Raw genomic sequence first — 13,323 nt, 5'->3', positions numbered from 1 at the left:
TGCCACCTCTGGGATCCTCATATATCGTGGTCCACCAAATCCCACTCACCACGTGTAGCATGTATTTTCATAGGAGACGTGGCCTCATGCAAACGTAGCCATCTTTCCATCAAAGTGTATGGAGAATGTAGCGAATAGCAATTTGTGAATGGGGTGCGGTAATATTTCCATACAACTGTACAATAGACTTGCAGAATGAATTTTACTAGTGGGCAGGGATTATTTTAGACTTCCTGTCCGTAATCCCATTGAATAATGTTGCAGTCACAGCCCTTCTTGAACTGGCTGATAACGCAAAACATTAGAGTGCTTTGAAGGAACAGCAAACATTAATTAAGGCTGGGTTCACACGGGGCGGATTCCCAATGGAAAACCCGCGGCGGTTTTTAAGCGACAGGGCCGCTTGCTCTTCCGCTGCGGCCGGCACTCCCATAGAGGAGAGCGCGGCAGCAGCGAGAAAAAAAAAAGAACATGCTGCAGTCTGCAAATCCACGTCCACATGGCTGGCTAATCCCGGGATTAGCGAACACATGCCGATTTGCCGCGGCAGCAAATCAGCCCCGTGTGAACCCAGTCTAAGACAACAGGCTTTAGGTTTCATGTTCCTTTAAGTGATGCATTCTGCACATTTGTTGCTTTGGCAAATAATTAAACTCTCATAAATAAAAATAACTGATCTTGTATCCTGAGCTGGTGCTTTGAATGCTTTGCTTCCTACCAGGGGCTTGCATTTCCTGCCCATTCTAAGCTGCTCTCTCTGGGAGGTTTATATATAATGCACAGACTGTAAAGGTCCACAGCTCACATTAATGTCGCCTCTAGCTGTGACCACAGACACTTCTTTCTCTCTTGGCAGTAAAATAAAAGAAAGTGCTTTGTCTACAGGGTGCAGCCTTTTAGCCCGATCTTTGTACTACGCCTTTTTCTCGAATTCTTTAAATGTACAGATAGAGATTTGCGGATTATAATTATAAAGGAGCAATGCCAGCCACCCAGGCAGATACTAAATTTTTTATTTGGGCCATTCTCACCAGGATGCCCCACCGCATACTGGGCAGGCGAGCAGCATAGAGTAAGTACAATTATTTATTTATGTTTTGAATCATTAGGCAGTAAAAGCATTATAAACCGTGGATAATGGATCACCCTTACATATTTTAAGAGCACTAGAAATCGCACTTGGCACTGCTATGGCATTTATAGAACACCGACGTAGCATATACGATGCCATCTATGGAACGTAATGGTGCAGCGTAAGCGGGCTGTACATTGTAATATTAAGCATAAATCACAGTAATAATGATAATGTTAAAGGAACACCGACATACAGGATATCATCTCATTTAAAAAGTTCTATAACTGCTTTAATGATTTAGAGGCAAAACAGTGTGATGCTAGAAAAATATATGATGTTAAATACTCTTGTATAAAAAAGTATTATAGAGGTGATACCTGTTACGTTCATGTAAGGTGCAACTATGATGCCCTGCACGGACGTCACCAAAATGTCAGACTAAGACGTAATAATGTCCATAATATAAATGTATTACAACATCAACATATGGGAAACACCAATATGGAAGTGGTAACATTATCGCTAGGGCCGGGATCATATGAGCATGTCGGATTCCGCATGCGGTAGGCCTGCAGGGTATTATTGTATCTTGACACCACTGGAAGCTAGGGGTGTGACAGGGCTTGGATGCAGTAATGCCCCCTTCACGCCCCTAGCTCCCGATTGGATCACTTTAGAATGGTCCTAGCAGCATAGTGTGGATGGATTATTGGCTGCCCTGGAGGGTTAAAACACGAACCCTACAGGGCAGCCAAAAATCAGTACACACAATGCAGCTGTCCCTGTGATCCATCATGGCTCTGTGAGGACGGTTTTTAGAAGCCGCTCTGGCGGCTGTGAGCTGTGTCCCGACTACCAATTCCCCCAGTTACTCACAGTTTGGCTGCGGTATCCTTGTGCCTCAGCTGCCACCTGACTGTGAGCTGCCATGGTCACCCTTTCCGCAGTCCTCCTCCCGTGTCAGGATGGCACTTGGAGGATGAAACCTGCCGGAGCTCCCTGCCTTGCCGATGTCCTGGGCACTGGGTTCCGTGGCCCTTCTCCTCCTATGGGCTGGGGGTCGGACGCTTCCATTGACATCAATGGAGGCCGTTTGATTCCGCAGCAAAATAGAGCATGCTGTATTTTTTCTTCCACTCACGGAATACGCAATTTGTATCCACAAGTGTGACCCAAAAATTGAAAAGGCATGCCTTTCAATGCATGCGTTTTACCGTGGATGGCGATTACAGAATCCGCAATACAAATCCTCTTGTGTGAGCCTGGCCTAACTAACTTTGGTGTGCCAGACCCTGCCTAAAAGTGAGGTGATCCTCTCGATAAGGATAGCCCCACGTCTCAAACCTAGGGGATCTAGCCTGGAGGATAGAAAAGCAAACTGTATATAGCAGTAATAGGCACAGGTGAATAAGCTCCACAGTAAAAGTATCACCAATGGTACTTAGTTGTAGATGGCTATTGCCAAACCAGACACCTCAGACAGGAAAATAACCATCACCCATGTAGAGGCGGATCCAGAGTAAATACACTTTCATTACGATTAATTGGCTGGCTAGGGAAAAGAGATTCCTGTTGGTAAATCAGTCCATACACTACAGGAGATATTGACACAGGGAGGATGAGAAGGGAACATCAACACCGAGGGATTCACGACAGATGACTCCTAAGGGAATTTCAGCAGAGACAGGAAACAGGCACTCTTTGGCACCCGCCCCAAAAAGCACAAACCTTACTACGGGAGAGAAGCAAGTGACTCCAACTGCTGAACGCCAAACCATATAATACTTGAGAACTAAGCATGAAATACAGTAATCTGAGCATAGATCCAATGAGCACAGAAGCAGAACTATAACCGGCATACTTTGCAAAAAGGAGCTGGTTGAAATACCTTTATAGAGAAACTGATAGATCTGACTGAGCTAATAGACATCTCAATCAGCCTATCAGCGCTAGAACCAAAGGGAGCTGACCTAATCTGTAAGGGCTCATGTCCACGGGGAAAATAGGATTTAGGATCCGCAGCGGATTTCCTGCATGCGGATCCGCACCCCATAGGGATGCATTGACCACCCGCGGGTACATAAATACCCGCGGATCGTCAATAAAAGGCATTTAAAAAAAAATGGAGCATGAAAAAATCTGGACCATGCTCCATTTTCATGCGGGTCTCCCTAAAATAGGAATTAAAAGCATTTACTCACCCGCAGCGGACCGCGAAGCTCTGCTCTTCCTCACGGCCGCATCTCCCTTGCTTCGGCTCGGCGGATGTGCCCGGCGCATGCGCGCGGCACGTCGACGACGTGCCGGCGACGTGCCGCCGGCGTCAGGAATTCATCCGCCGGCCGAAAATGAAGATCCGGCCGTGAGGAAGAGCAGAGCTTCGTCGCCCGCGCCGGAAAGGTAAATGCTTTAAATTGCTATTTTCGGCGCTCATGTCCGCGGGGCAGGAGGGACCCGCTGCAGATTCTACATGGAGAATCTGCAGCGGATCTGATTTTCCCCGTGGACATGAGGCCTAAATCATATGGGGTGGATTTTTTCTGCATGCAGATTTATAAATCCGCTTTATCAAAAAGAGCACTGGCGCGGTTTCCACACAAAATCTGCTCAGATGGCCTTATATGAAATTGCCCCAATGACTAGGGATAAAGCCGAGTGTGGATCCATGTGAAAATCCACGGCAGGACTCCGAGGTTTGCCTAAGGGTTCTGCCACAGATTAAACTGTTAGATGCATTTAGGAAAAATCTAATGTGGCTCTGAAAGCTAAAGGGGAACATGTCATTTGTATAAAGAAGACCCCCTGGGTCTAATAGGAGTTTTTTTTTCCTGATACAGCACCCTACTGGAAGAGAAGAGTAGAAGTTCTACCAATAGACCTGGATGATTGTATATCCAATTGTATGCAGCATGCTAATATATGTGTAGAACTATAAGCCAAATACTTTATAACTAAAACTAAACTGAAGTTAGTAATAATAAAAAACTGTGTAACCTTCAGTATTCTCAACTCCTTATACATAGATCTATTATCTGATTACATAGCACCCCAGACAATAAGCTGTATACTCCATTACACTATATACAATATCATGTATCTGTTGTGTGGTTATATGTGTCCTATATTATAGATGTCCTGTGGTACTTAGCACTAAGATATTAGCAGCAGATTCTTTAAAGGTGTATTTGCATCTCAGCACTTCCTGACTGAGATGAGAAACCTGTGGCTGGTTTCCCAAACATCTCACTGGGTGTTATGGAAACAGCCGAGCGTGTCAGTCTTACACTGTTTTCGTAACTTCGTAAGTGAATAGTTCTTTAAAAAACAGGTGGAAAAAGTTGCATGCAACTTATGAACTGTCACTAAAATCCAACCATGGTCGATTTTATGTGACTGTACAGTTGCATTAGGTTGCAATGCAACACCATTAGACATGATGTCACATGCAACACATGTGACGATGTAACCCTAGCCTTACACAGTACTGTTGTATCTTGTCTTCACCAGAAGAATGGGTGGAGATAAGCTGCACGCCCACAACCACCGACCACATTTTGATCGGCTGGGCCGGAGAAAGGGTGCCCCTTATCTCCCCTCCTGCCTGGTGTCACTCACGCCTCCACCGCTGTCCCTTGTCCTTCCTGGCTCCAGTATCACTCACCCCTCCACCACTGTCCCTTGTCTCCTTCCCGGCTCCAGCACTGTGAGTTAGTCTCCTCGCCAGCCGGGCATAATGGTTGCAATATGCGACGGCAGCCAGGAGACTGACAGCGGGTGACCGACTGCGGCGGAGCAGAGACAGGACAAGGCAAACCACCAGGGACAGTGACAGCGGGGGAATGCAGCTGGGGTGGGGAGGGGGTGACAGTGCCGACGCCAGCAAGGGAGGAGGTCGCCAGGGGAAGTATGAGAGCAGAGCAAGGAGGTCAAAGCGGTGCCAGCTTGATGGGTTGCTGGGCGGGGAGCGCCGACGCCAGAAGTGAAGGAGGTCGCCGGAGAGGAAGTATGAGAGCAGAGCTAGGAGGCCAGAGCGGTGCTGCCTTCAGGGGTTGCCGGGCAGGCATATTCACAGCGGGGGAATGCAGTGGAGGGGGGTGGGAGAGAACTCACAGCGTTGAAGCTGCAAGGGAAGAAGGTCACTGGGGGAAGTATGACAGCGGAGCTCAGAGCACACATGGGACACTGGCAGGGTACCAGTGGAGGCAGCCTTGACCCATTCTCTGCCACAACCAATCAAATTGTGCGCACTGGTTGTGGGCATGCAGTTTATCTCCAACCATTCTTCTGGTGGAGACAAGATACAACAGCACTGCCTTACACACCTGAGCAAGAATCAAAAGTATTTCTTTCCATATGCTAATGCTCAATGGGGTCTCCTTTAGCCCTAATGACATTGGATACTCCGTGGCATACTTTTACAAATGTCTGATACACTTCAACTGGTTGATTTTTCTCCATTCTTCCTGCAAACATCTGAGTTTTCTCAAAGAAGATGGACACTGTTCATATTTCCTGACCCGACGTTCCATTTAGTCCCAAAGATGTTCAGTAGAGTTCAGGTCAGGACTCTGTGCAGCCAGTCAAATCGTGGAATGTCTTTATTCTCAAACCAATATAAAACAGCATTGGATTTGTGACAAGGTGCGTTGTCTTGTTGGAAGTATTGCTGACCATTCCCAGAGTATTGTCACATTGTCAGCATCACATTATTGTCTGGAATGTCAGGGTACACCTCTGTGTTTATAGTTCTTGCCTCTACAACCAATGGACCAAGACCATGCCACGTAAAACATCCTCAGACTATAACAGAACCTCCGCCATACGTAACTCCTGGCACAACACACTCAAGTAAAATGTGTTCCCCAGGCATCCTCCACACCCAGGTACATTCATCTGATTTATGAATGAGAAGTGGAGAAGTGTGATGATCCATAGAACATTCTTCCATTGCTCAACTGCGAAATGATGACGCTCCTTGCACCACGGTAAACTGGCTGATGCGTCTTCTTTTAGAGAACTTGCCAGAACTTTGCAGAACAAATGGAGGGAAATACCAGCTGAAGTGTTTCAGACATTACCACATAGAGCATCCGATGTCATTAGGTCCCACTAACTATTAACATAAGGAAAAAAAACTTTTGATTCTTGCTCATTTCAAATAACTTTTGCTATGATAGTACATATATATATATATATATATATATATATATATATATCCTTGTAATCTTATAATGCTAAAGATATCCTTATTCCATGCCTGCACTGAATACACCACCTATTGCTGTGTACTATTTCTTGTATATAAAATGCAAACAGCAAGGAAAAAGAGAATAAAAAGCCACAGAAATGTTCTGGCAATGAAAGGGTGAGCATGTTGGTTATATGTATCCAGTATATATTAGCACTCTGAGGTGCAGCAGCCTGGGCAGGGCTCTGATGAGGCTGGGGATGCCCAGTCCTGCTTCAGCTGTTGCTGCACACACTCCTCCTGTCTGCAGTGCCCCGTGCCCAGTTTGAAGCCTCCCGCGGTGGATGCCAGTGGTGAGTGGAGCAGTGGTGCCCCTCCTCTCTGCCTTGTAGCTGGGCAGGGAGAGGAGGGAGATGAGGGATAGAAGATTCTCCCAAGTCACATGTCCCCAGCAGCAGCAGTGCTAAGAGCTGCCGATCCTGACTGCAAGAGAACAGGATGCCCTCAGCTGCTGCTGGCACTGCCCGCCTGGCACTCTGAGTACATGGGTGACACATAACTGCTTCCTGTGATGCCGCTAATCCTGGACTTAACCCTTCACTGTTCTGTCTTTTTGCAGTAGTTGGCATGGCCCTTCTCTATAGGCAGGTGGTTAACCATTTACATGCGGGGTAAGAAGTTGCCCAAGCTCTGACTCGCCTACTTCACTTCTTATACTTGGCATGTTGGTGTGAAGCAGATGACATGTGGCCGTCTGGAGCGAGCAGTAGGGCACCATGCCCCCGGGACTCTGCTATTAGGAGGGCAGCGTTTGCTGGGAACCTCTCTGCAATGCCCCCTCACCTTGTGCCAACAGGGAAAATCGTCCGGGTCTTCATCAGTGCCAACCCTGAAGGCAAGTCATACTTTTTTTATACTATGTGTCTGATTCAACTTGCCAGTGGGACTTAGCTGCTGCAGAACCTCTTTGGTATGACAAGTGGTATTAGTTGCAAAGGTTCACCGGTGCCCGTGTGTGTTCTGTATATACAGGTGTTTGTAAATAGAGCTTTAGTTGATCAATATTGTCATCTGTTTATTATGATGTTATAGTCAATGTTACGGCATTTAAAGTATTTTCATGGGCGAGTTTCCCCGTGTGACTTCTGCGTTTTGCAAGATTTACAGAAATCGTACATGAAAAGAATAGGTTAAAAGGCTGTATTTACACAGGCGGTTTTATAGTACGAGTTGAGTGCGTTGCGAGACGCACAATATTCACCCAAAGATAGAACCCGTTATTTGCAATGGGTCTATTTACATGTGCAACTTTTCTTTTGCAGCACTTCCTATTTTTGGGCAATATTGCCTATTATTTCCTATGGGAGGCAAAAAACAAAATCGCATCGCACTCACAATGCGAGAGTGAAACTCGGGTATACAGCGATATGATGCAATCCGCTTTCCTTGCAAATGCTTCGCTCTTGCAGAAAAATCACGTTTCCAAGCGCCATATTAGTCCGTATTTCTCGGACCAATATCAATATCGCTCTCGCCTTGGTATATACAGGCTTATTTAAACATGTCCTATGTTTTGGGCAATTCTGTTCCAAAAGTACCCATTATTTCCTATGGGAGCAAAAAAAAAAAAATTGCATCACAGTGGCACATAAATGCGATTTGTATGCGATGTGGGGTGCGCTTTTTTCATTTTCACTATTGACACAACATGCGGTTTTCACACACGGGATAAATGCATGAGAAAACTGTATGTGTAGCAATGCGATATGGTGCGTTTTTTTCGCAAAACACATCGCAGGTTTACGTTCTTGAACTAATATAGAACTCACCCATGTAAATATACCCTTACATTATCCCTATTGCTTCCTGCACTGTTGATATAGCATACATTCAGGACAGGAGATGCTATTATTATGTTACAGTTATTATTAATAGTGATACAGTGTAGCAATAGCACCAAAAAGACATTAGAATTCCTTGTATCTGTATGCTGCATAGGACAGTATACGGTGTGGTATAGATTCTCTGTTATTATGATCTATTATATAACACAGATAAGAAAGCAAATCTACAGTACATATATGTGAATATTAACCCCACATTACCAGGAGGATTCCTCCACCTAATACAGTAGTTGGGGGAGTACACTCCAGAGTCTGTGCATGTCCTCATCATTAGAAGAGTATTTATAGTAAGCTCATACGCCTCATTGAGCCTGAGATGAATGCCTGGGCGACAGAAGACCCATCACATATTAGCCTGATGTCTCCTCCAATCTACATTCTTGTAATGTATTTATGATTTCTCTACAATGTGTTCAAATGTCAAACACTGAGGAAGTGTGAATGCTGCATAACGAATGACTGGCATGTGTTCACAGCACCCTTCACAGAGACAGCTGAAAAGTAGGTGCCCCAGATTTGCCAGCGAAAGATGTTACTGATATAGTAGGCAGAGCAGAAAGTACAGTAGTTGCCATATCTGCGGGGACCAGACCCAGAGATAGATGGGATTCGTAGAGTGACAGTATGTGTATATGGAATGTAGGACAAGTCTATGGAAGTGACACTGGCCATACAGTACATAGAGCTTGTCTATGAAGGGCACAATATATGGAGCTGGTATACTGTAAGCAGCAGTGATTGGCATGTGCCGTCATTTTGCAACGTGTTACATAGTTATACAGTCAGAGTATATTCACACCCACAACTTTTCTGTCCGTAAAAATCAGACCGAAACTAGACGGAAATCAAGCATATTGTTAAGGGCTCCTTCGCACGGATGTATTTGCATGCACTTTTGCGGACGCAAAGTATACGCATGCAATACGCAGAGAATAGAACCCATGATGGGTTCTTTCACATGAAGGATTTTTTTGCGCGCATTCTGTGTACAAATGATAGGTACTGCTCTAGCTTTCTGCGTATTTGCACATCAATGGGCTCCATAGACGTCTATGGGAGGCGCGCAAATGCGTGCACAGTAGACAAGGGAATGCGCAATACAGGGCAGAGGCAATGTCACGGGCACATATGAAGATGTCCCGCTTGCGCAAAAAAGTAGAACACAATGCGCCGAGACGCACACAAATCAACCTAGTTCACTGTGCAAATATGTTGCGCTAAGGCAAGCGTATATGCACATATGCTCTTCTGAAGCCACCCTTAAAATGGTCATATTCACACGTGTGAATTTTTAATTGGGTGAACAGTCGGAGCAACAACAAAAAAGCGTTTTGTTCTATTTTGTTTCGATTTTCATCAAAAACCGCCCATTTAAATCTATGGGTGCATTTTAAAAAACAGATTGATTGAGTTTGATTGCATGTGACCATGCTAATTTTAAAGGGATTGTACAAAAATTGCAAGGTATCCCCTATCCACAGGAAAAAGCGATAACCTGCTGATTGGTGGGGGTCTCATCTCTGAGACCCCAATCGATCAGAACAATGGGACTTCTGTGACCCGTTCTGCCTATGACTATGGAGTGACGTCTTCCTTCTCAGTGACGTAAGTATGAATGGAGTGCTGAATGAGCATGCACAGTCAGCATTCCATTCATTTCAATGGGGTTGACATAAATACCCGAGCGGGTACCGCTTCACTATCTCTGTAGTCGCATTGAAACTGAATGGAGCGCAGTGCGCTTGTGCGATCAGCTCTCCATTCAGTCTCCTCCTCCCTGCAGGAGGTGCAGTAACTCCACATGATGGGAGACAGTGAGACCCCCTCCCTCAAGCAGTGGATGGGAAAAACTTGTACTTCTGGATAACCTCTTTAAGAAAAATGTGCATTAAAATCGCATGCAAAATAGGAGAAAATTGTGCAAAAAAAAATACAGAAATGCATATAAATTGTGTGAAAATTGCACAAAAAATTGGTCTGATTTTTGGGGACTGAAAAAAACCACCCAGGTGAATATAGCCCTAGCGTGATTAGGGAAAGACTTCTATCAAGTTCAGTCATTCAAGGAAAGTGAATGCAAAATCAAAGTACAGGACAAGCCATATAAAACCTATAGTTCCCCATAGGACTGCAGATATCAGTTCAGGCTGTTAAACCTGCATAATATAAGACTGGCACATGAGATCATGCCAAAATTTGCTCGGAAGGTATTGCAAAGATTGAGCTTTCAAATGATATAACCTTCATTGATGTGAAAACAAGCGAAGATCGAAAACTAAAGACTTATCAGCAATCCCTCGTATAATGGTATTGCAATATAGTTTTACTTAAAACTCATCCATGATATATAAATTATGTTTAATCTCTTAATTCAAGTGTTTCCCTTCTAATGAATCATTCCTCCGCCACATCCATTCTCATACCACAGCACTGGCAGACTGTGACTGCATAGCAGTAAGTTTTCAGGTTGTGCACTGGTGACATCATCGTCTACAAAAAGCGTTGACATCACTGTCATCTCAACTGGGGATGTGAATACTTATCCCAACAGTGAATGCTAAGTTGTCATTTAAAGCGCAAGAAGTGTTTGCAGTGGATGATGGAGCCGGACAAGATCACATATGTTCACTGCTTATCTTTGACCTTGCTTTTATTGGAAATGCCCAGGCGTCTGTAGATAATGTGAGCTCTTCCTTGGTCTGTAGCTGTAACCAGATCCTTACATGATGGCTCACAATATTGCGCTATGTATTTCCAGCCTACACTAAGCAAAAAGCTAGAAGCAGCTAAAAACTCTCAGTATGTCATATAATTTTTGCTGATAAATCATTTCCTACAACCTGATGTAATAGGCTGCTAGGTATCAGGCTTTCATGGCTTAAGCTTACACATTATTAATGAACGAGTCTGGTCTTTGTACGTTATCAACAGTGCCGCTGCTGTATGCAATATTATCAACCGAGGGTCACTCACTGCTCAGTATATGTTTGGACATAAAAATTCCACTTAAGTAATATGTATTTGGCAAATATTTCATTCTTTCATAATGAAACTATACAGTAATTGTCTTATCACAAGGGCAACTATATACTGTATACTGTATGGGATTTTCCATATATAAGTCTGTTATTGGAATGAGCAGAACCAATATTGATAATCTCCATGAGTGTCAGAGGACAGTTATATTCCAATGACCTCCCTGCAGCCCATCAATAGGCAAAAACTATTACCACTAGGGGAGTTAGAGCATGTTAATAATGGCAGCCTGCATTACGCTGATGGGCTTTGAGGGCAACAACCAAAACTTTGATTTCCCCATTGCTTTCTTGCTCTAATATATAAAAATGATAATTATGATATTGCATACATATTTAAAGTGACTTTAGGAACGAATTGTGTTCTGCAAAGAGAGGGGTTAGGGGTTTATTGCTTGAACTTGTTCTTGCCATCCGTCCAATCAACTAGTTCTGGACCCAGTTTTTGGATGTCCACTTTCTGCTACAATTTTCTATCTGGCTAATGCACACTGTGCACTACTCTCTGGTAGTTCAGTGATGATCACGTTGGCAGTACTGCCCAATCAAACAGAGCAGGTATAGTGCATTGGTAGTCTAACACTGCCTGTGCAGTATGGGAATTAGGTAGTCTGAAGACTGAGTCAGCCATCTTGGAGAATTAAAAATTGTATGTGAAACCGACAAATCGGATGGAAAGCAGAGAAGAACAAGTGCGTGTAATACACCTGTCAGTCAGAGCAAACTGACAGCTCCTTCCCTAACCTGCTACCCTGTTGGGAACCATGCATCCACTGCTTTTCCATTATGCTATTACAGATAGCTGTATGACAGTGTCAGGGATGGTGGAGGAGATCAGTAGAACAGAGAGTATATAAAGCTAGTATTACAGAGGGCTGTAATTTACTCAGAGTGAATTTTTTGATCTTATAAGCAGTGAGGCGGAACGGGGCCAGAAACTACTCAGAGAGAGTAAGAGATAGCTGTGTAGTCTTGAGTGGGCGTGATTATGCTACACAGCTTCTGAAAGAGGAGAGGGGAGGTGGAGTTGAGCAAATTCATGAGATAGATCAGCTGATCAGTGCTAGGAACATTCCCTAGCCAGAAGCTGCAATGTAAGAGAGCCTGCAAACCAAGTATGAGGCTTTCTAAGTGCATGAGAAGGAAGACTCAATGAAAAAAAAAAACTGGTGCTAGATGTGTTTCACTTATCAGGATATATGTGTATTGATTTTTAATGCACAAAGGTTTCCATGGCCTTTAAACCCATAACACTACAGGATGTAAGTGTATGTTTTGGCCGCGGGGAACGTAACGCAACAGGTCATAAACTTACATCCTGTGGATGGCACAGAAGCTGAGCCTGTGCCATCCCGCAGTGGGAGTAGGCTTTTACTGATAGCCGGGCTCCTATTGCAACAGCAAGGATAGATAAGAACATCAATCCCCACTGTTAACCCCCTACATGACATGATCTATGTAGCTCATGGCATGCAAAGGGTTCACGCTCCCTCTGTGACATCATCGGCCCTCCGTGATGCAATTGCAGAGGGCTGATGGGTTGCACAGGATGGCAGATATTGTTGTCCGCCTTACCATTGCCTATGATCGCTATTGTAAGCGATAAGGCATTGCAGTACAGAAGTCCTGTAGTCCACTACTACAGCGATCACGGCTGTTATTTTTCAAGTCCCCTGCAGGCACATAAAAATAAAAATAATGTAATAAAACAAGAAACATTTTTCTTTCCCCTGTTTCTACAAAAAAAATAAAAAATAAAAACCACATATCTGGTATGACCGTATCCATAGCATCCTGTGCAATAAGTTAACAAACTATTCATCCAGTATGGCGAAAACTGTAAAAAAGGTCCCCAAAAAACAAAGGTAAAATGCAATAAAAGTGATCAAAAAAGACTTATGTATCCCAAAATGATCACGTCACACAAAAAATAAGCCCTCACAGAGCCCCGCCCATGGAAAAATAAATGCAACAATGAATAATAATTTTAAAAAAGGATTTTTATTGTGCAAAAGTAGAAAAAACTAAAAGCAAATTATAATGATTTTGGTATCATCATAATCGTACTGACCTGCAGAAAAAATGTATCATATCATTTATGCTGCATGATTAATGATGTAA

General features: G+C 44.0%; 1 protein-coding gene across 1 annotated transcript in view; it reads left to right on the top strand.

Moving 5' to 3' along the window:
* The first annotated feature begins 7,007 nt into the window (after positions 1 to 7,007).
* NWD2 (NACHT and WD repeat domain containing 2) overlaps positions 7,008 to 13,323 on the top strand; it is a 203,065-nt gene continuing 196,749 nt past the window's right edge. The window contains exon 1 of the mRNA XM_066573203.1: positions 7,008 to 7,158. Coding sequence (XP_066429300.1) covers positions 7,008 to 7,158 — 151 coding nt within the window. The remainder of the gene's footprint in view (positions 7,159 to 13,323) is intronic.

The sequence above is a fragment of the Eleutherodactylus coqui genome, chromosome 7, assembly GCF_035609145.1.
Source record: "Eleutherodactylus coqui strain aEleCoq1 chromosome 7, aEleCoq1.hap1, whole genome shotgun sequence".
Classification (NCBI taxonomy): Eukaryota; Metazoa; Chordata; class Amphibia; order Anura; family Eleutherodactylidae; genus Eleutherodactylus; species Eleutherodactylus coqui.
The sequence above is the reverse complement of the archived record's forward strand: the minus strand, read 5'-3'. Positions and strand labels throughout refer to the sequence as shown.